The sequence below is a fragment of the Marmota monax genome, unplaced genomic scaffold (assembly GCF_021218885.2).
Source record: "Marmota monax isolate L192 unplaced genomic scaffold, Marmota_monax_Labrador192_F-V1.1 WCK01_AAM20220418_F8-fsc00012, whole genome shotgun sequence".
NCBI lineage: Eukaryota > Metazoa > Chordata > Mammalia > Rodentia > Sciuridae > Marmota > Marmota monax.
In genome coordinates this window covers 3,305,504-3,329,437 of record NW_026695227.1, presented here as the reverse complement: position 1 = coordinate 3,329,437, position 23,934 = coordinate 3,305,504, and the positions used below count along the sequence as shown (strand labels likewise).

Sequence of the window (23,934 nt, the reverse complement as noted above, 5' to 3'; positions counted from 1 at the left end):
TTAGTCCTGTGGTTGGTTCATGGCCACACTCAAGTGTTAATTATTATTAAACCCATCACTAACCTCACCTCTTCCACTGATTTTCTCTGACAAGTCTAATTTTATTGACCTCTTCTCTTATGCGAGTCCTAGCAAAGAACTGACACCTCTTATTTGGACCTCTTACTGAACAAAATACCAGTGTATGCTTTCTTGAATTAACCAAAAATAAAAGAAAGTGCTCCCTAGTTTGTAGGATTGTCATTTCCCATAATCATATTTCTTAGGTGGCTGTAGGAATGCGTGCAAAGATACTTCCATCACGAGGAATAACAGGTCTCTACTTTTAAAAGCATTATTTGGATATTCAGAAGAACTTCTATTATAGATATTCTTTACACTTTTAGAGGTACTATTTAAAAATTATCCCACTGGACAATTTAGGTATAGACCTCTCTTTACATATAAGGATACCATGTCAGGGAAATTAAAATAGCCTCTAAAAAGAACACATAGAAAGTCACTGACAATGACAGACTAACGACTGAGTTTTCCAGTCTCCAGGTAGTCTTGGCAAATTAAGAATGTCTCTGGCTTAGCAATCAGACATTTGTCCAGATTATTTTTCTACTGAAAGGACACAATAGCATAAGAGACAGAGCTTGATATGTTCTGCTACCTCATTTTTATCTTTCAAAATGTGGTGCCTAGAATACCCAGGAATATTGTCATGGTGTAAACAAACAAACAAAAAAAAAAAACCCAAAACGGTTTTGGCACCATAATGAAAGCACAAATAACCAGGATGGGAGCAGACTTCATGGGTCAGCTATGCCTTTTATTCAGCAAAAGACTTGGGCATCAGAGGGGCTCATTTTCTGGGTAGAAAATGGCCCCTTGTTACAGAAGGGGTTTGGGTTTTTATAGGGGATGCTGAGAGATGACTTAATCTCTTTAACAGAATGAGTCAGTTTGGGCATTCAAGAAACATGTTGTGAGAATCTGAAACTTGTAATGTTTTTGCTAGACAAGGATGGGGTTCGCATTCAGTGCTTATCTCTTTCCCTCCAGGGTCTATTGTACTGTCACTGGGAAAGGATTTATTGGGAAAGGATCAATCCTTGTCCTCTTTCCAGAGACTGCCATTTTAAGATTGATGGATATCTCTTTCCCAGGGATTGTCTTGTCACTGGGAAAGGATTTATTGGGAAAGAATCAATGCTTCACTTTCTTCCCAGGGATTATCATTTCCTTGTCTTGGGGGTTGTCATTTCCCATATCCTTCAATCAATGCCTTAGCCTTCACCTAAAGCTATTATCCAAAGATCTCAGGCCAGAATGAGAACCCTTCACTCTGTCTTTGGGAGTGGACCACACAGGAAATGCCTAACATCGGGAGTGGTAACTGTTCAGTAAGACTAGATACTCCTATGACCAAGCAGATATTTCAAAGAGAAACTTGTTTTGAATTCTTATATTTCTAAGAGAGAAATTTGTAAGTTACAGTGAAATCCAATCAAAACTCTTACACCATTTAGGGCACTAATGGCGATATTTTCCTTCCATACCCTTGATGAGAAACATTTAAAGTAAGAGAGTATTTTTCAAGATAAAGAAAGTCCTTTCTGGAGATTTTGCAATGGTATACAATCTCTTTCCCTGTCTACCAAGAAAGCAAACAGAATCTGGCAGCATCTTCTTTATAAAAAAACAGGTGACAGACTGTTAACTATATTCATTTTATCTGAGAAGGAGTGTCTTGGCCTGGGAACTTTGTGAGAGTACTCATGTGTTCATTGATACATTTTGTTAACCTCTAAGTGAACCTGGCAAAAATTATTCTCTCATGCATGAGTTTGGGTCTGAGATATCAAAAATGCACAATGGGTTAGGGATGAGATAATCATGACTTCAGATCCCATCATCTATTACATGGGACAACCCCATTGAAAAAAAAAATTTTTTTTGGTACCAGGAATTGAACCCAGGGGGGGCTTAACCATTGAGCAACATCCCCAGCCCTTTTTAAAATATTTTATTTAGAGAAAGGGTCTTGCTGAGTTGCTTAGGGTCTCGATAAATTGCTGAGGCTGGCTTTGAACTCAACAGACCTCCTGTCTCTGTCTCCTGAGCCGTTGGGATTACAGGTATGCACCACAGCTCCTAGCCCAGTGAAACTTTTGTCTCAAGCTGTTTTCTAGAAAACTAAGACATCCCTTTTGTGCTAAAATTATAAATCTGAGAGACACAGGTGACAGTTTTTATCAGTAAGTATAACTGCTCTGATAATTATCCCTCACTGGTATATTCAACTGCTCACTTAAGTCTGTTGGGAAGTCTAATCTGCATCCCACACCTGACATGTCCACCTGAACTCTGATTCCTCCCTGGAATACACAAACTTGCTCCTCCCACATTCTTTCTTACTTTGGTCAATAGCAATTCCCTTTACCCCGTGCTTAGGTCAGAAATATTGACGTTATCCTGAATCCTCATTTTCTCATACTTTTTATGCCATCTGTCAGCAATTTCTTGCCAGCCCTTCCTCCAAGATTCATCCAAAATACAACCATTTGAGACGATCATGCTAAGTGAAATAAGCCAATCCCAACAAACCAAGGGCTGAATAGTCTCTCTGATATGCGGCTGCTAACTCATAATAAGGGGGTAGAGGATCAGGGAAGAATAGAAGTACTTTGGATTAGACAAAGGGGAATGAAGGGAAGGGAGGGGGGGTGGGAATAGGAAAGATAGTAGAATGAATCAAACATTACTTTTCTGTGTTCATATATGAATGCATGACCAATGTCATTTCATATCATGTACAACCAGAAGAATGGGAAGTTATACTCCATATATGTATGTGAAAATACATTCTTCTGACATGTGTAACTAATAAGAACAACAACAACAAAAAATTCAGCAATTTTCCTCTACTTTTGCTACTAGTACTTTAGTTCAAGCTAACCTAGGTTAATCATAGACTTCTAACTAACCTCTCTGCTTTTTTTTTGTTGTTGTTCTCTATAATCTATTCTCCATATAAGATTCCAGAGAAATATTTTTTAAATGATGGTCAGACAATATCATTTCTCTACTTAACCCTCCACTCCCACCCCAGACATCCCATCCCAGAATAAATTGAAAGTCTTTACTAAGGCCTACAAGGTCCTGAGTGATATGACCTCCCTCCACCTTTTCTCTTGCCATTCTACTCCTTACTATCTCTGCCATAACTGCAGGGGCTTCCTTACTGCTTCTAAAACCACCCTGCCCAAGATTTTTGCCCTTGCTCTATCTCCAACAGGAAACCCGTTATCTGCATGCCTCATCTTCTTGTGGCACTCAGATTCTGGCTCCCCCTAGGGGTTTCCACAACCACTCTATGAGAAATAGCACAATTCTGGGTGATTCCCCCAAAGAAAATGTAAGCTTCATGAAAGCAGGGACTTATTTTGATCAATGCTGTCTCCTGAGCACAAAGAAGAGTGCCTGGCACATAACAGAAACTTAACAAGTATTTGTTGGCTGAATGAACAAAGACCGAAGACCAAGGAAGATTGTAACTGTGTATGCATTTAGCAGCAAACAGAACCAGCATCTTGGGAATACGAATGAGCAGGATATCATAGCATCTGTTTCTGCTTTCCTCACACTGTCCAACTCTGTGTAAGAAATTTGCTGAACCTGGAGTTTTGAAAAGTTGACAAGAACATCAGACATATGAAAAATGTCATTTTGTCCCATTGTCCCAGATGTGGAACACTTATAAAAACTTAAATATAGGAATGGGGATGTGGCTCCGTGGCTAAGCACCCCTGGGTTCAATCCTTGGTGCCAATAAAAAAACCCAAAAAACTTAAATATAGCATAAAATATATAATGCAATTATATTTTATGTAACCAAATTATATAAGAATATAATCATAATATAATCTTTGTAATATTAACTATATAATTATAATTATTAATGAATACTATTAATTATTATTAGCTCAAATTAATTGATATAATAATATATAAGTCCTAGACTATGGTTTCCAACCTGTTTTAATGCACCTGTGCCAGTTTCATTGAAATATTCACAGAATTGAAAACTTGGGACTTAATGAGCTGCACTGTGATGATGGCTGCACAATTCCATTTATTTACTAAAAATTATGGCATTTTACTCTTATAATGGATGAATTTTATGGTGGGTAAATCATACCTCATACTGTGGAGAGAGGGAAATGAACAGAAAGAAACATACAGAAAGATGGGGCAGGAGAGGGGGTAATGACTGAGGAATAGAATTTAAAATTCAGAATTCAAATATTCCCAGGCCTACAAATGGATCTTCCTTTTCCCCCTCAGAATCAGTAAAAAGAGATAGATCTATAGGTGATATAAATTACAAAAACAAACAAACAAAAAAACTAGTTTTCTTTTTTCCCTCCCTTCTGGATAACAGGCTTAAATGTGACTGTGAATGCTACCTTTATATATTCCGATGGTCTGATTCACAAGTCAGGTGACTGCCGGAGCAGCACATGCGAAGGCTTGGATCTCCTCAGGGAAATTACAGTAAGTGTTTTCTTCTATAGATGTAGCTTTCACCCCACCCCCTTGGCTTGGGATGGTCACAGTGCGAAACCTGTGCATGTGTCCATGAAGCATCTCCCCATCCTTTGCAGCCATGCAGTGGACTGCTTTGGAGGCCGGTTTTCTGGCCTGTGTCCTATGGATTCTCCAAATGCCCTCCAGGAATCCAGGAATGTGGGGAGAAACATAGCTACTACTATCTGCACACTTTCAGGAATATAGAGAGGAATTATTTTGTTTTCAACTGATGATAAACTGTTTTAAAAATGTACATGTTGATATGAACCTGGTTTGCCTTTGTTTCCCTCAAGAAATATCCGAGGAGCCATATCTAAAAACACATTATCTGACATAACTTTCCTATGTTCATATGTCAATACACCACCAGTGAAACTCTACATGAAGTTCCCACAGGATGGGATCCTAATTAGAATAAGTTACACTCCATGAATATATAATGTGTTAAAATACACAGATAATATGTCTATCTAAAAAGAACAATTAAAAAAAAACACATTTCCCAGCCCCACATGAGAAATCTGTTTCAAGCCATTGCCACATATCAGGTCACGGGCTGGTTGCTTGAGGGTTGAATCTGAAACCTGACTTCAAGTGATAATGGTAATATCTAAGAATAGAAATGGGAAGAGGAAGGTTCTTGCCCAGTTCCTCCTCCCAATTCCAATCTCAACCCTAACGAGAACTTTAAGGAGCTGAAGAATAGCACAAACTCTTTAGTGACACATAGGTGTTCAAGATGCCCAACCACTAGAAAGTAGGGAAATGACATTTAAGAACGTGGGGAGTAGAGCCATGACTCTAGAACTTTAATCAGTAACCTCACATTGACCAGAGAGGTGGCACTCAAGTCAGGATGCTTGGCTGGGTCTGTCTTGGGAGGGCGCAAGGTGGTCCGGATAGTTTGGTAAACTCTCCTTCACAGTTGCAGAGAAGTATGCAATTCTTCCCTCTTCTCTGTGGAGGCATGGTTCTCCAAACCAGGAATGGGATGTTCCCAACCAGGTTCCCTTGGAGAAATAGTAGAGATAAGTTCGATAATTGCTCAATTGATCACATTGCATTTGATTCAAAGGAGCCCTTCTTTGTAGCTCTCCCTGAAACTAAAACTTCACTCCCAAGTCTTCCATATCTCCAATCTGCCCTGACAGCCCCTCCTTCATCTCTTCCCGCCCCTCCTCATAAGAGATCCACCTCACCTTGGTGGAATAACATTCCCCTCCACCCACAGCATCTCCTCTCCCTCATACCTTCCTACCCTTAAGTTGTCCCTGGCCTGGCCCAAGCACAATATGCAACTCCTTTCTGCTGCACATTCAAACTCTTGACAGGCCACGTCCCAACTTTCCATAAGCCTTTCCCTTGTCACATCTTTTCTGTTCACTTGTTAATTTATTTCATTTTAGTCATTAGTGGTATTGTTGTCTCCTACAGAGGAAAGGTCAGCTGGGCTGTGCTCTCATGGGACCCTCATGCACATACTCCACCTTCCAGATGTAGTAAGTAGTTTGGTTTGCTGTTGTTTTTTGTTTTTGTTTTTATCATTGTGAACTGAAGTCAGAACATGATATTGCAGCTAAATGATTTAATAACCAATAGTGTAGTCAAGGCAGTACAGTGAAGGGCTTTGGGACCCTAATATTTTGTCTCTTCTCTATAATTGCTATTTCCTTCCCCAGGTAGCTCTACTTTTGCTCAGTGGGGTGACCACAGTAGTTGTTCAGTTTGAGTTACTAACGTAGGAGCATAAGAGGCAACACATTATGAGTAGAAAATCAGGGACCTAGCAAAAAACAGGGACATCAAACCTCGGAGAGCCTGAGGAGTTTAATAAAGGTAATATTCACAAAAGCATGGGCAGAGGGGAAAATACAAAGGGCAATGCTACACCCAAGGGTATTAGTGGGGCTCTGTTTTATATGCAGGTTTATAAAAGTGAATAAATAGCAAGATACTTATTTTATAGACTTATTTGAAGATGAAAAAAATAGCATATTTAAGTGTTTTCATACTACACATATCCTCTTAGAAAAAAAGCCTATAATACATTATAGAATGAAAAAATTTATCTGGCTTTAGGAAAATTGCCCCCATCCCTTTCATTAATTTTGTTCAGTGTAATTCACATCACCACAAAATGTTTTTGTTCTGTCTCATCACACCTTCTCCAATCAAAATCCTTCACATGTACATTTCTCTTTCTTTCTTTCTTTCTTTCTTTCTTTCTTTCTTTCTTTCTTTCTTTCTTTCTTTCTTTCTTTCTTTCTTCCTTTCTTTCTTTCGGTACTGGGGATTGAACCCAAGGGTACTCAACCACTGAGCCATATCCCCACCCTCTTTTTAATATTTTATTAGAGACAGGGTCTCACTGAGTTGCCAAGTGCCTTGCTAAATTGCTGAGGCTGGCTTTGAACTTGCAATCCTCCTGCCTCAGCCTCCTGAGCTGCTGGGATTACAGGCATGCAGCACTGCACCCGGCTCTCCTGTGCACTTCTTTCACCTGTGCAGTGTTCTCCTGAATCAAGGATCACACTTTGTCTGCACAAAGAAAACTGTGCAATAGTTTTGGAGGGTAAGCATTAGACTTCCAAAATTTCTATTGGTAAGTCTGCTTGTGATACCTTCGCCCAGCAGTAAAACAGACCCAGATCCAGGCCACCACATACCATAGACACACCACAGGAGCACTTTCTGATTCCATCCTCCATACCAAAATTCAGATATTTTCACACTCTTCCTACTCCTTGCACTCATTCCCACTATTTGTCTTATCTGATCTCTTATAATGTTGTTACTGAGAAGGAAAGAGGCACCAGAAAAATTTATTTTCCACTTGTGAGGACCTTCTGTATGCAATGGAGCATTTTATTTTTGTTAGTGAGGAGAAAATTAAGTAAAACACACCCCTTTACAGCCAAGTAGAGAAGGTGACAGGGACACTAGTGACTAATACAAGGAGAGACAGTTTCCATCAGAGAAGAGCAAACAAGAAGGTGCAGAATACATGGAAGAAAATGGTCACCTCTGGTTCAGGAGGTTAAGCTTCAAAAAGGAAAAGACCTCTTGAAGGAAATGGAATCTGAGTTTTGTGTTGAAGAACGGTACCGATTTTTAATGGGCAAAGATCAGGGAGTAATCTTCCCATCCAGGCAGATGTAAAAGCAAGTAAAGAGGGCAGTGACGAAAATCTGTGAAAGTGTTTATTAATTGGAGTTCAGGAACTGTATGGAAGAATGACAAAGACTAGAAACGTTAAGTAGGACCATAGTTAGAAGTCTGTGTGAGGGCAGTCCAGGTGAAAGAAGTTGTATCTGTTGAGATTTGCATAGAAATCTCCAGAGTTTTGAGCATGGGAGAGCCATGAAAAGAACCTCAACTTTGAAAGGAATAATTGATGACCGCATATAGGTAAGACAGGGCAAAGACTGATGACAGGAAAGTCCACAGGGAGAAGAAGGGCCTGAGTTAGCAAAAGCCAGCAGGCAAGAAACGGAGGACAGCTTTAAAGATAGTTGAAGGTAGAATCAATCATACTCCATAATTGACTGGATATTGAAGTAGGGCATGGAATAGACTTTGAGATCTCAAAACACTGAAAGAAATGGGGGGAAAAATCAAGGTAAGGTATTTTGGAGGAGTTAACATAAAAGATAAATTCGACCATGAACATGGTGAGTTTGAGGTGCAAGCAGGACACCCAATAATCCTTTCAACCAGCACAGAGGATGGAAAGGGATGTTGCTTTCCTTCCATCATTAAATACATACCGAGCACTGACCTGTGAGCCCAGCAGACTGAGGTGAGCCGTCAGGCATGGCTGCTGCCTTCAGGGAACTGGCGGTCCAGCAGGGATGACAAATAGTCAACATATACCCTCCGAAATCATTACCTGTCCTTAGCTATCAGTGAAAGTTTTCCTCTTAAAGAGATATCTTAATTAGGTCCCGAGAGGTGAATAAAAGTTCTCCAGGAAAAGAGGCAGGGAGCATTATCCTAGCATCTGTCTTGATGGAGAATGGAGCTTGATATGTTTAAAGAATTACAAGAAGGGTTCCTTGTGCTAAGCAAGGAAGGAAAAGTCGTTTGCTACCATCCATTTCAAAAGTGGTCCCTAGTATAGCTGGAAAGAAGGGAATATGTGGAGGGAAATGAGAAAAAGCATCTTTCTGACTTTAAAATAATTATGATGAACTTGGTAGCCCAAATCTCTATTTCTCAGTCCTATTCCCTTCCCAGCCCAGAAAGCATGATAACTCATTTAGGAATAAATCAAAGTAACCAATCTGCATAATGCTGAAACCATCTACAGTGTGCTGGGAACATAGCACATGGCCAATACATGTTTTTAAATTCACCTGTGCTGGAGGGTTATCTATATACATGAGGACCTTGCTCCAATGACCCTAGTTCATTTGTGCTATTTATATGCACATGCTAGAAAAGGTGAAAGAGGGATCTTATCTGTGCTACTTAAGTTAACCTTAACATTGGTTTCTTTCTCACCTCTCGGCATAGCCTTGACACCCAGTTGAACTACCCCATGATTTCAGCTGGAAGTTTTGGATTGTCATGTGACTATAAAGAAACCTTAACCAGGCTGATGTCTCCAGCTAGAAAACTGATGTACTTCTTGGTTGACTTTTGGAAGATCAATGATCTGCCATTCAAACCTTTTTCCTGGAACACTTCATATGTTTATAAGGATGGTAATGAGACTGAGGACTGCTTCTGGTAAGGAGGATCATTAACATTGTGGGGCACTTACCATAAAGTAAGCCATAAACTCATAGCAGATACCTGGTTATTATCAGATGTGCCTTTCATCTATAGAGCAGTAATGGACACACACACACACACACAGAGAGAGAGAGAGAGAGAGAGAGAGAGAGAGAGAGAGAGAGAGAGAGAGAGACATATAAAAGCAAAGGTGTCAAAGCAAATAAAGTATCATAAAAATAATCAGCATAGATCATTCATGACATATCTTCTAGTTTTGAAAGTATGTTCACATTAGTTTTATTGATTCTCCACAGTAAGTTCTCTGAAGAAAAAAAATAACTGGTATTATAAGACCAGAGAAAGTACGTTCTGCCCATGCTACATGTACTTATCAACTGTAGCAAAAGTGGCAGAGAGAGTCTTTTGGTTGGGTTACAGGTGGTGCTTCCAGAATGCTGCGTAGTTCTGCAGTCTCTGTCCCCCTAGGTTTGCAGAAGTATAAGACTGGATACCACAGGGATGTACCTCTGGGAAAATATAGGAATCAGCCCTAAGACCTCACCCTAGAAACTTTGGGGTGAAGGAGAACACCAAAAAAATCCCATTTCATATAGGAGCAGAAGTTATTCTTATCAACTCTGAGTTTTTGAACTGTACCTTCAATGGCTTCTGGTTCATAGAGCAGAGTAGACCCTCCCTTCTATAAGTAGCAGGAAGCAAGTAGAAGGGACCCATCAAATGCCTATTATTTCTATATATGCATGAAGATCCCCTAAAACTTCCTCTATACTTTCACTAAGTTAGCTGTCCACAATTTAAATCAGTGGTATAATGGTGTGTACTACCTATTGTGTTAATAGCAGAAATTAATTTTAAATAAAGTCCCAGGACAGATTTGCAAATAACAAGTGAAAGTCATGGGAAGGCCATGAGGAAACAAAATTGTCTTCTTACTTTCTCCTTTTCCTGTTCCAGGTACCTTAATGCTCTAGAGGCTGGAGTTTCCTATTTTTCTCAGGTACTCAGCTTCAAGGAAACCTTGAGACGAGATGACCAGTTTCGGGATATCATAGTGAATCATAAAAGGAAAAGCAATGGTAAAAATATAGGAAAACAATCTTTTTGCAAGACCTTTCCTCATGACTACCACTTCCTTCAGAGTCATTTTGACAAACTTACCACTGAATAGTTATCGTCATTACCTGTATATATTCTGTATATTTAGGAGATCTATAGATCTATAATTGTTTGCAACTTTATTATTTTGTTTCCTTCATTGATTAGTTAATTAGTTACTTCATTGTTTCACTTTTACTGTATCTTTTATCCTCTGGAAAAAAAAAACACAAAAGTAGGATTGAATAAATATATTCACATAATGAATATAGATAATTATGCTAACATCCAGCTTTTAGAAACTAAAATGATATCAAAAACTATCATTGGTAAACTGCTAAGTGCACTTTAATCCAACATATTATTAGATTTGTGACTATCACATGTTCTGAACCCTGATCCTCCTGCTAACCAAGAAGATAAGTTTATTGATATACAGGCTCAGGAAAAATTACAAGGCAGCAAAGATCATCTCACGTTCCTAATCTATATCTCACCTGCCCCATGAGTTAGAAGCCAAGTGTGAAAAACTAATGGAATAAAATCAACCTCATAAATCATTAGGTGATTTATTGCACTTTCCATAAAATTCTTTTTATAAACCAGAACATATCAGGAACAAAGAAATCAATTGTGAGAATTTCCTTGAAGAAAAGATGCTTTCTTGGCAGATTGTCTGAATTCACTCAAATAAACTGTTGTGATTAAGAATTTGCTATATTAAAACCTACCAGTTGCAAAACATTAACCAAGATCTGAGGATAAAAGAAGTATAACATTATTCATGCCCTTAAATTCTTTACAATTCAACTGGACAAAAACGGCAAATAAAAAAATGTTGAATGAAGTTCCCCCAACTCGTCTTTCTCACAAAACCATGCATTTAGGAAATAGTTAGCTATGGTTTCTGGTAGAGCTTCCGATTGGATTCTGTCACTCAAATTTCTAAGACTGAGTTCCAAGTTAAAAAGGTACAGGCAAAGCCCAAGGAAAGTTGCTTAGAAGGACTTTATAAATTCTTTTCATATTCACTTTTACTGTATCTTTTCAATCATTTTCGAAATGGTAGGGTGCACTTCCCTTATCTGAAAATGACTTCTATAATAACTTCACCTTAGTGTAATGGAATAAGCATTCACAACTTGAGTTCTGCTCAGAGCTGTCTCAGTTGTCTCAGTCATCTACCAATCAAAGGACCCCTTTGGCTTTTGGCGTCAGTCTCCCTAAATCTATGAAATTAAGGGAACAGACCAAAAGATTTTTTTTTTTAAAGAGAAAGAGAGAATTTTTTTTAATATTTATTTTTAGTTTTCGATGGACACAACATCTTTATTTTATTTTTATATGGTGCTGAGGATCGAACCCAGTGCCTCGCGCACGCCAGGCGAGCGCATTACCGCTTGAGCCACATCCCCAGCCCAAGACCAAAAGATTTTTAAAGACTCCATGCAGTCCTATTCTGACTTCATAACCATAAGTGAAAAAGGGAGTGAGATTTAGGGAATTGGTATTAATTTTAAAAAATATAATATGGACATATTGTATTCAAATCCAGAAAACTGGTTTTTCTCCCAATCTTGTGCAGACAACCTTTTATTTCTCTCCTTGTCTTGCTTTCTCTCCTCCAGTAATTGTTATGTGTGGTACACCAGAAACTTTCAACAGCCTGAAGGGTGACCAGGAAGTGGCTGAAGACACTGTCATTATCTTAGTGGATCTATTCAAGTAGGTATCATACCTGGAGGGACTGACCGCCTTTCAGAAAGGAAGTACTCCAAGGGCTTCCAACAGATACATGGTCTTTGCACAGCCTCTTAAGGGGTTCAGTTTGACAGTAGTGTTTGAATTAAAGTTTCCTTCTCACCCTCATTCTCATATAATCAATTGTGAGCTTCGCAGGAATAGAGTCCTTTGACACCTTCATCATTGCTGAATGCAAAATTTTATTAAAGGTCCATTAAATCCATGTTCATTCATCCATGAGACCTACTCATCAACCTAGGATCCTGATTCCCACGCTGATTTTAAGGTCTTTGTCTAGGAAAAGATAAATCAATTAACCGTTCAATAATATTATTCCTGTGAATATGGGCCTCATTTTGTTTTCTTCAGTTGCTAATGGCATTTGACCCTCTTTTACTTTTCTTTCTGGTCTATTTGTTAAGAGTAAAGCTTTAGCTATGTAGATTTGATTTGTAAAATTATTCCTTGCTTTCTAAGACCTAATCACTTGGTGGTAATATTTTCTTTGCACTTCTTTGGGACTATAGTATCTCAATAAGACATTATAGTCCATTATATCAAGTTGACTGTTGTCCATATTAGCCCAGAGGAGTCCTAGTTTATTCCTGTTGTCCTGCCGCAGTCCGGCTGCAGCAAAATAACCGGGGGGGTGACGAACAACTTGTGTATGTTGATACAGCAGGAGTGGGAGCCGTTTATTGTAGGACAGGAGCAGTATTTATACATTCCACACAGCTTATCTAATTATCATAAACTAGATACATCAGTCTACCAATAAGGAATCTCCACACTTAATGGCTCGCTTTTGTTACTTCTCAAACCACTCCCTCTGGCATTTTGCCAGGCACCATCCAGACTTGTTTACGAACTCTAACATTCCCCTGGCAAAATGCCAGGTGTTATCTTGACTTGTTTACAGACTCTAACATTGTCCTAGTATCCTATATGGTTGGAGCATTTGTCTGAGGAAAAGGGCTTCCACTTGGACATTAAATCATGGTCTCCTTATTATAATGCAGAACACATTGGACTTAGTCATTGTACCTTAATGTGATTAAATTTGTTGGATGCTTTCTATTCTCAGTCCCAGAGATGTGCAGAAGAAAAGATTGCCACCAAGTGACTTCTCTGCACTTTTTCTGCACTATGAATTCTGCAGAGTAGAAACCATCTTTTATCACAGCCTATACATATTTTTAGCACTCATCTGATAATATGTCTGGAGGCCCACTAACAAGTGCCAAAGTAATATGAGTTATTCTAAGCATAAAGGAGGTGTTGCTGGTGTGCCTGTGCCCCTTGTTCCATGAGTTGAATCATGTGACTTTACTTATCTGACTGGACCATTAATCATTACCTGTCTGCATTCAGACCTGAGGTGATTGCTGCTCTCCATCTCCCCGATATTAGCCTGGTCTTTACTCCCACACTAAGAGTACTTTTCCTAGTGTGAAGGGAAATGAATGCAGCCCTGTTTCACAGCTAGATGAAACTATAGCTATAGAAGTATAGGAAGTTATCAACATTTCACTTCCACCAACACATTAATTCTAGTGACTGCTTTGTTTTCAATGTAGTCAAGTTGGTATAATTTTACTTTCAGCAAACCCTCCATCAACTGCTAAAATGCTAGTTTTCCTTTGTGAGTACTCCCCAAGGACTCATGGCTAAGTTTCAAGAACATCATGAGATTCAAAAATAGACCAATTTGTGTTCAAATTCTAATTCTGACACTTCTGGTCCTTTTGACTCTGAGTCTTAGCATATTGAGACGAAATCTTCTCGTTTGTAAAATGAGAATTAAAATGTCCATTTTGTGCGTGTCCATTTAGGATTAGATGTGATAATATGAGCAAGAGTCAACACAGTCCTTAGCACACAGATGTGTTTAAACATTAAATGATGATCACTCTAGTGATAGCAGTTTGATCATGTTAGATTCTTTGCATTTTGAAACATCCAAATGATTAGGAAGCATAGAAACCCCATAATTTTCAGAGCAATCTCAGACAGTATCAAGAGTCTGCAGTGTGTCAAGCGTCATCGAGGAGCTTATGAAATGAGGGTCAATGAGCTACTGTCCCACGTGTCAAGTAGCTTACAGTGCTAGAGAAAACGTTTACTTTTTATGCTTATGCTTTACCATCTGGAAAGTAAGTTTAATGATAATATTTCTCTGTACCATATCCCAATATCTCTAAGTTGTTAAGAGCACCCAGGGTCATTAAGCCTTTGGAGCAAGTATTGGTTCACATGTCCAGAGCCCAAAAATTTCCCTCAAAGATGTTCCTGTATTCTGATTTTCTTTTCCATTTTCCTATGTTAATCACAACAGCCTAAGTTCTCTCATGCATCTTAGCAAATGTAGAGGGAAGCACTTCTATCTGGGGGAGGTAGAAAATTTTGTAGATTACTAAAAAAAAAAAGTTTTAAAGTATTTTCCAGGCCAATGTTATATTTTCTATGAATTGTGGAAGATGCAGCTCGGTTTGGGGAGGAACTTAATTTTATGAGGAACATATGTTTTTGATTATAGTGACTACTACTTTGAGGACAATGCCATAGCCCCTGATTATATGAAAAATGTCCTTGTTCTGACACTGCCTCCTGGAAATTCCATGATAAATACCTCTTTCTCCAGGAGTAATTTACCGGTAAGCTGTGTGTGTGTGTGTGTGTGTGTGTGTGCACACGTGCTACTGGGGATTGAACCCAGGGCCTTGTGCATGTGAGGCAGGCACTCACACTGAGCTGTATCCCCAGCCCAGGTGCATTGCTTCCTATCTCTGGCAAACATGATTCTTCACAGACAGGCAGACCAAAATGCGTAAGGTAAAAGAACCACTTGGTCTCACTGGGGCAAGAGTGTTAATTCATTGCCCAGTTCTGTGAGGATCACCACGCAACAGCCACAGAGACAGAGGAGTTCTGATCTGCCCATTATTCTCCCCAGGGCAGACATTTGAGGCCTGAAGTAATACCCAGTCCTCAAAGTAGGCTTGGTAGTATTCTGTCACCAAAACTGTTCATGTCACATTCAGGATTCTTAAAGACAAGGTTTTTTTTTTGTGTGTGTGCCCGTGTGCATGCATGTGTGTTCTTCTTTTTTGCTTTAATAAAACATTAAACTATGAGCAAGTATTTCTGTATAAAATCTTATAAGAATCATGAAAATGCTTTATGTTGACTTTCTTGGCTGCAGTTATTTCTTTTGTCACCATGGGAAAGAAGTATAACTGCCTGTAGGTACTTCCCTAAAGGAGTATTCTTATTTTATTGATCCCAAGAGAAAGCAGAATTGTGCCACTGAATAACAAAGAACACTGACCCAGGGAAGGGTCAAATATTCCTTTACCTTTCCAATGACCTGCTGATCCCAAGAACATTTTGCTGCAGTCTCAAGACCAGAATCTCTTTTTGTGGGGGACCCTTTTTAAGATTTTCCTTTCTTATTCAGGAAAAAAATGACTTTGCTCTTGCTTACTTGGATGGAACCTTGCTGTTTGGGCACATGCTGAAGATATTTCTTGAGAATGGAGAAGCTATTGCCACTTCCAAATTTGCGCACGCTTTCAGGAACCTCACATTTCAAGGTACTGGTCTCCTATAAGCAAACAGCACAGCTGAAGAGATGTGGGCTTTGGGAAATGGGGCATGGTATGGGGGTGGTGGCAATTGATGGTTCAAGATCTAAGACCTTTGAACTCAATTGGGGGCAAACATCATTGCATCAATTTTAGGAATGCCACTCTGGATAACTGCCCAGTAGTTTATACCTCAGACTTTCAGAACCTTTGGGTATCATAGAGTAAGCATGTGGCTCAGAAAGCATGAGCTCTCACAAGGCAGTTAGACAAGTGGCATCCTGGCTATGCTCAGAGACTAGCAAGAAGAGAAATATTTGTAGTTTGATTTTGGTTCTTTATACCTCCCTTTCTATCCTTCAAAGATCCAGGACTCCATTAAACCTATAACTGCCCAAACCCCTCATAACAATACCATCCAAAACAACACATGTCCCTCCAAACTGCTGGATTGACTTCGCCTTTATTCACAAGTCTCTATCCACATTCTCACCTTTCACTTCCCAGATCTTATCCAGAGATTATAAAGAAATTTTCCTGTTAAGCTTTTTTTTTTCCTCTAACTTGCCTTTAAAGTCTTACTCTGGAAAACCTTTGTCCAACTGCACAGAGAGTCTTCTGTCAGCTTCAGTGGGCAGAAGCTGCCTGGCACTAGATCTAGGGGCTGTACCAGGAGCTGTGGCTTATGACAATGATAAGAAGAGATCATTTCAGTCCCCTGAAGAAGCAGGGAGGGAGAGAGAATCATTGACCCTTCCTTGTGTCCCAAGTTCTCCCAGGCACTTCAGTGCATTCTTAATCTTCTTACCTCCATGATCATGGTCAAGCATCCTAATAGCCCCTGGCCCAGGCTCAGACAGGAGACATTTATTTCAGTCTTAGTTTAATAACCTATCAGCTTTACAATCCTGAGAAGATTACTTAATATTTCTGAATGTAATCAATAAATTATTTCTTATTTATAGAAATGATAATATAGAAATGATAATAGAAATGATAATAGTTTCCATATCATGGTAGTCTAGGGAGAATGAAATGATTACTTCATAGAAAATACTTAGCACAGAGATGATTTGTCGTAAATGTGAGATAAGTGTTAGATATCATGTTGAACCATGTGAAATTGCTGATTTGATCCTTTTTAAATCCAAACAGCCATTTAATAGGTTCATCTTACACTGCTATTATTTCATAGATAAATGATAGTGAAGAGATTTTGTTCTTTTTATGGTCTAAGTTAGACTTATACACTACGCGACTAGGTTAGTAAATATTTTCAGCAAAAGTTTGTCACTAATAATTGAGGAATTTATTAACTGATTACATTTAGTGTCATCCTAAATGCAATGAAAAATATTTTTACCTCAAACAACATCTCCCACAAAAATATCCTTCAGAAATCTCAGGGTCAAGAGCCAATTCAAGTGTCCTCTGACAAGAACATTAAGCTTAACGACTTTTCAGCAAATTTGAAATAGAGCTATTTGAAACCTTTCTGTCAGGTTCCAAGTGGTTTCAGGCAAGAAGTCAATAGTGGCCTATAAAGCTCTCTGATTTTGCCCTAGGCTATACGGGTCCTGTGACTTTGGACGACTGTGGGGATATTGACAATACTATGGTGCTTCTGTATGCCTCCATGGACACCCAGAAGGTACGTCTGATGGCTTATCAGGAAACATAGGGGTGATACAACTGGGTGAGGAGGATAACCTGAAGTTACCTGATGAGGGTCGATAGCGAAGCAATTGGAAAAGTTATGCTTAGAATCTGAAGGCAGTTCATTTCCGTTTTATAAGTATACCCTACTTGGGGTAGTATTCCTTAAGCATTTTAGACCATAGAACTTATTACCCAGATTATCAATTATATTTACTCTCCATACATATGTGTGTGGGAAAACACACACACACACAAACACACATATATATATATATATATATATATATATATATATATCCAAAATAGATTAATATAAGGATCAGAATATTCATGGAATATCAATGAGAAGATAACAAGTCTCTCCTCAGAATTGCTTATTCATTTTCTCTACTCAAGATTTCTATGAGATAGTCTCTGTTCTCTCCATCAGAACTCCCAGGGAAATGGGCTGGGGTTGTGGCTCAGCGGTAGAACTCTCGCCTAGCACGTGCAAGGCCCTGGGTTCGATCCTCAGCATCACATAAAAATAAATAAATAAATAAAGGTATTGTGTCCAACTACAACTAAAAAATAAATATTAAAAAAAAACCTCCCAAGAAAATCATGACCTGTGCAATCCTTCAGGCACACAGTCAGACCCATAATGTTTTGCCTTTATCTACAATGTATATCTCTTTTTTCCTTACCTATATAGAAGTTCCTGTAAAGAAAGGGAGTGGGTTAAACTCATCTCTCCATGTCTCTGGTGTTTTGCTTTTTATTCAGCACCTAGGTGACAGCTGATCAACATTTAATTTAAAAAGAAAACACCCCACTTTGTCATCCAAAGTTATGTTCATCCAAACTATGAAAGCCACTGTTCCAGCCAACCAAATGGTCAATAAAATGCTTTTTCCTTCAACAGATCAGATTCTGATATATCTGGGGAATCTAAGAGAAAAAGTCATGCATTTTTTCATTTTCCAGAGTGAATGTTATGACCTGCCTTATATTGAGTGTATGTATATTGACCTAGCTTTGCAAAAGACATCCACAATGACAAATGTGAAAAACTAGAGAAAAGATGTGCAGTTTGGAAAGGTACACTGGAAATTTGGGGGCAACATCTCAGAGAAGTAATCTATAGTTTTTAGTTACTATAATGAACCTTTAATATAATGCTATTTTTGGAATAAAATCCATGGGAATACCTTAAAATTGGATCTCCTCAATGTTTCAACCACTAATAGGAACTACAAATATACCTACACCCTCCTCCAAGTATTTGCTCCTCGGATGATGCCCTCATGTCCCATGGAGAGAGGCAGACATGTATGATATCTTATCTCAGCCTCAGACAACTCCTCAAAGTGAAAAACTTTGCTCTCTGCATTTATCCGCTCTAAAAGCAAATTTGGTTGAATTTTTCAATAATCTAATGCTATCAATTGTATTATGTATATTTGGGAAAACCAGAGATTACTTCTCAAGACAGCTACAGAGATGGTAGTCCATATCAAAGGTAGTTTTCAGTAGAGATTCAATATGCCATGTCCTAATACATAAGATATTTCCTATCCTCAATGTATGCAATTATATATTCTGTTCTTAAGTGTAAAATTTTGAAAATGTTAACTATCTGTCCAGAGTATATTGAAGAAGTGGTGGTAAATTTAGAAGGATGGTTATTTTTCCAATGTCTCTTAGAAAATGTCTCAATATTTGCAATAATAATTTAAGAATATACCTTTTATGTTTCCTTTAGCAGATTACTTGAAAAATAAATCTTTTATTGTAGTAACTAATTAGTGTCATGTGTAGGGACCTAATGGGATAGAAGAGATTAGAAAATTATGAAATTGATAGAATTTAAGGAATGTAGAATTATCTCAGGATCCCTTGGCATGTATTAAAAAAATGTTATAATGGATTTTACCTGTGATATCTTTACTCATGATGGTTTCCAAAAGCAGCTTAATATTGTGGAAAACACTGGTGACCATGTATGGCGAGAATTGGAGTTGGCTTTTAAATTTTTCTTGGACTCTGTTTTAACATTGGTAAAAATGAACGACATGGACTAGTTCTCTAAAGAATTAAAGTAACTGTGTTGGGCAGAGACTAATGGTATTGTACATGGCCATAAAGATATATAAAACTAATTGGCCCACATGGAAATTAAATCCATGTTCGTACACCACAGAACGCACTATCCAAAGTCCATTGATTTTAATATGTGTTTTGGTTTGTAAGCAAATTATAGTAATTTCTTGCACATTTTTGGAAATTAATTGTTTAAGAGTTTATGTGCTCCTAGATACAGTGTGTAAATAAAAATTTTGTTCACAAGAAAAAAATAAATCCATGTTCATGCCATGAACCAATAAACAGATCCTAACTAGTTCCAAGCTTTTTTACAATTACCTTGTTCCAGTGAGAAGTGTTATTTAAATGCAAATATCACTGGGCAAGACAGGAGACCTCACCTGTTCATCCATTTCTTTTTTGTGCCCTGACACAGTACAAGATTCTTTTGACTTATGACACCCACACAAATAGTACCACTACAGAGGACATGTACCCCACATTCGTCTGGAGGAACCGTAAACTTCCTAATGATATCCCAGGCCGGGGTAAGATATTCTGAGTGAATTTCCTTTCCCTAAAATTGTTTTTCTAGTAAGAAGAGTAAACTATATGGTTTATGAAGTTAATTTATGATTATTATTGTTTGGTTTGTTCCTCCAACTAAATTTTCCAGGTTTGTAAATGTGGACTTTATTTCCCTGAACCATGAATTACATTAAAGTTCTGATTAAACACGGAAAATACCCCTATTCTAATTTTGCCAGACCCATCTTTTAAAAATGTGTTGTACCCTTGGACATAAATTATCCCATAGAAGTCTAAAGTTTGGCAATTGACAAAAATGAGAGGGAGACATGTACTTTTTCTCCATTTATATTTTACTGGGAAAAGTTCAAAGGACACCTATTTCAGCAATGAATACATGCTTTATCAAGCTGAGGTGTGGCTGGTGATTATGTTCCCCTATCATGTCCCCCATTCCTTCCTCGGACATATATTTCAGTTACAGTGAAGGTTTCCCACCCAAATCAGATGAGAGTCTCTCCATCATAAAAAGCCCAACATGGCTAGGTTGTCACCCAGGCAAGATGCGAGGCAACTCTGTGACATTGATCATCAGCAGGTTGGGCAGAACAGGTATCTCCTCAGCCATAAAGTGTTGGAATATTCCATCCATGACTGGCTTTGGCCAGGACTTAAAATGATGATCAGTAATTCCATATTGTTAAACTGTCTTTAGGGAAAAAATTTTACATTTGGACAAATACACCCAAAGATGCAAAAAAAAAAAAAAAAAGTAAATACCATTATACCATTAATACATTTTTAAAGAAAATTATGAGACATTCTTAAGTGGAGCATCATGCAACCAATTAAAATAATTATTTGCAGAGAATTTTAAATGATAGGAAACTTAAGATGCTGGGATGCTAACTTCGTTAAACATTGTGCAGAAATAATGTTTGTGGTGGCTCACACCTGTGATCCCAGTGACTTGGAAGTCTGAGGCAGGAGGATCTCAAGTTCAAAGCCAGCCTCAGCAATTTAGCGAGGCTTTAAGCAACTTAGTGAGACCCTGTCTCAAAATAAAACATGAAGGGCCTGGGATTGTGGCTCAGCAGTGGAGTGCTCGTCTAGGCATTGTGTTGTGTCTATCTGCACCTAAAAAAAAAAAAAAATGCAAAAAATTAAAAAAAAAAAAGGGCTGGGGATTTTTGGCTCATTGGTTAACTGCCCCTGCTTTCAATCCCAGGTACAAAGAAAGAAAGAAAGAGGGAAGATTCTAAAGAAACAGACTAAAATTTTAACAGTGGTAGCTACTGAGTAGAATAATTCTGGAAGATACACATTTTTCTTTTTTAGTATATTTCAGAATTTTCAATATTTTCTACTGATTATATTTGTTTATCACTTTTAAAAAGCATTTAAAAATTATAAGCTAAAAATATTTCTAACCCAGCCCTGCTCTGCAGCCAGAAATTCTGGAATTTTGATGTGCCTTAGGGGGCACATTTCTGCTTCAGTGGGCTTGCTTGTGCCAAAGCTGTAATGTCCTAGTTCTCTTTCACTGCATCAGTCACTTTTGGTTCAAAATTATTCCCGTGCTTTTATTCAAAAGACATTAGCAGTTGACTAAAGCACAAAAGGAGGTGGGGCTGGGGATCATAGTCTTTTAAACAACAAGCAATTTGGAACTGTTGGCATTCCTTTTGGAAGCTGGTTTTTCTTTAATCAGCTTTCTTTATTATCCCTAGAATGAACTTCAAGCTTCCTAGTTCTAAACCAAACCTGACTTTCTAAATAGCTCTTTCTTTTACCATGGGCTTCTGAAACTCTCTACTTCTTCTTTTTGTAACTTCTTGAATTAAAATATTATTTTCTTTCTCCTAATTACAGCTCTCAGTGACAATGTTGTTTGTAATTTTAGTATGGTTTTTATCAGTGTTTAAGTTTTTAGTTACTTAATAGAAGGCTGTGATTTTTAAAGTGCTAAACTTCTCAAAAAGTAATTTTTGAGCACTCTCATTATTTACTTAAAAGATATCACATGAAATATTTATATTTTGTAGCACAGAGGCATTATATTATCCTGGGCAACTTCACCCCATTTTCAGTTAACTAGAAAACTGAGCCAGAACTTTCCATTACTTCCCTGTTACTATAGTTTTATACTTTACAAGTAAAGTATACAAATAATCTAATAGTATACAAATAAGGAATGCATGCTTGGCCTTTTTTTCTGTGTACACACTTGCTAACTAATCAGAATATTTCATCTGGCTATCACACCCTCACTGTCTATTCATTCATTTAAGGAAGAGTTAGTTAGTGCCCCAAGATGTGCTAAGCATCTGGGATACAACAATGTGGATAATGCAGATCTGGTTGTATCCTCCTCAGAGCCCTCATCATCTGCTTCCTGGATTATAGCAACATCCAGCAGCCTTCCTGCTCCAGTGCTCCCACCTCCAAGGCAACCCCTCACATCACCACACTGTTGCCAACACTTCTACTGGAAGCTCTCTCTACCTGCAGAACAAAGTCCAAATGACTGAATAGAGTACAATATGCTCATGACCTTCCTATTTTTCCAGCCATATCTTTTCTCTTGAAAAATCCCTTCCCCACTCTCAACTTCCTCCTACCTCTTTAAAGGAAGGGCATACAAATTTGTGCCCCTGTGTCCTTGTTCATGCTACTCCCTCTGTCTAGAATTTATTACCCTCCCCCATTCAACTGGCAAACATACACTCATTTCAAGATTTAACTTTATTTCATTTGTCCTAACTTATTTTAACAACCCAGGAGGTTATTAATCTTATTTAACTTGCTCTTACCCTACCTGACTCCTAGCATTTATATTTGTTTACATGTCTTTTTATATTTTTAAAGGTACAGTCCATTATTTATTCCTATCCTCTCCACCCCTCAACATATGCCTTGAAATCAATGAATGATGACATGCGATAACTGTATTTCTACACTGAACTCCAGCACTAATTTACACTGTGTTAATTTTAGTCATTTTCCTTCTTTTCTCTGAGTGTGAGTTTCTTCCTCTGCTACAACAGGAGACTTAGGGTTCCTTTTAATCATAGTGTCATATGACCTTGCAGTTATAAGGTCATTCTGCATTCCTTGGGAAGAGATAAATAGGATGTAATAATCACAGTGACCACCAGGAGGCAGCCAAAGCTTAGCCTTAGAACTACTGTGACCCAGACAACCTAACAAGCAGAACTAAAAAGCATGTTGAATTTAAAACTATATTAAATTGTACATGGCATATGTAAATACTATGTGTAAATGTCATAATTACACCTAGCACAGTGAGATGTGTATACTGCAAGAGGCAGATGGGGCTTGAGATGGGCTGAGACTACCACATTCTCTAATTCTTGTGCTAGTCCAGGGAATGTGCAATTTTAGTAGGCCGCTGAGTGCAATCATCTGCACTGTTGAAACTGCACTTCTTGGTCTCACTCTTGTTATTTGTCTGGTGTGATAGAAGTGGGAGTAGTAATAGTAATGATGGAAGTGGTGATTGTAGTGACATACGGCCGGCCATCACCAAAGACAAACATGCCCACAATGTTACCTCATCTCCAAGGTATGAATTTATTTCTGCCCAGATGAGATAAATCCACAACTCACATTTTCACTGTTGAAAATTTCCTTTTAGCACAAAACAGGTAGTTAGAGGCAGCTGTATGGTTGCAAAGCTTAAACTTTCAAATGTACCATACACCCTTAAAAGAGTGCTGCAACATTTAACCCCACAAAAAGCACCCCACTTCAGAAAAAAAAAGGATTACTTCATTAGAATATGATGTGATGACACAAAAATTATTCTAAAATGCATGTAATGTGTAACCTAAGTCTAACGGCATACCAGTTTTTGACATGAATTTATGTGTCTTAATATTTGGATTCCTTTCCCTAGCCTCTTTCAGTTAGTAAGATG

At 38.2% G+C, this 23,934-nt stretch overlaps 1 protein-coding gene across 1 annotated transcript in view; it reads left to right on the top strand.

The window, feature by feature from the left end:
• Positions 1 to 23,934, top strand: part of Gucy2c (guanylate cyclase 2C) — a 74,910-nt gene that overhangs the window by 3,923 nt on the left and 47,053 nt on the right. Inside the window, exons 2-10 of the mRNA XM_046436109.2 lie at positions 4,433 to 4,545; positions 6,016 to 6,080; positions 9,097 to 9,312; positions 10,276 to 10,397; positions 12,045 to 12,141; positions 14,696 to 14,813; positions 15,617 to 15,752; positions 17,309 to 17,394; positions 19,903 to 20,014. Of these exons, the coding sequence (XP_046292065.1) occupies positions 4,433 to 4,545; positions 6,016 to 6,080; positions 9,097 to 9,312; positions 10,276 to 10,397; positions 12,045 to 12,141; positions 14,696 to 14,813; positions 15,617 to 15,752; positions 17,309 to 17,394; positions 19,903 to 20,014 (1,065 nt within the window). The remainder of the gene's footprint in view (positions 1 to 4,432; positions 4,546 to 6,015; positions 6,081 to 9,096; positions 9,313 to 10,275; positions 10,398 to 12,044; positions 12,142 to 14,695; positions 14,814 to 15,616; positions 15,753 to 17,308; positions 17,395 to 19,902; positions 20,015 to 23,934) is intronic.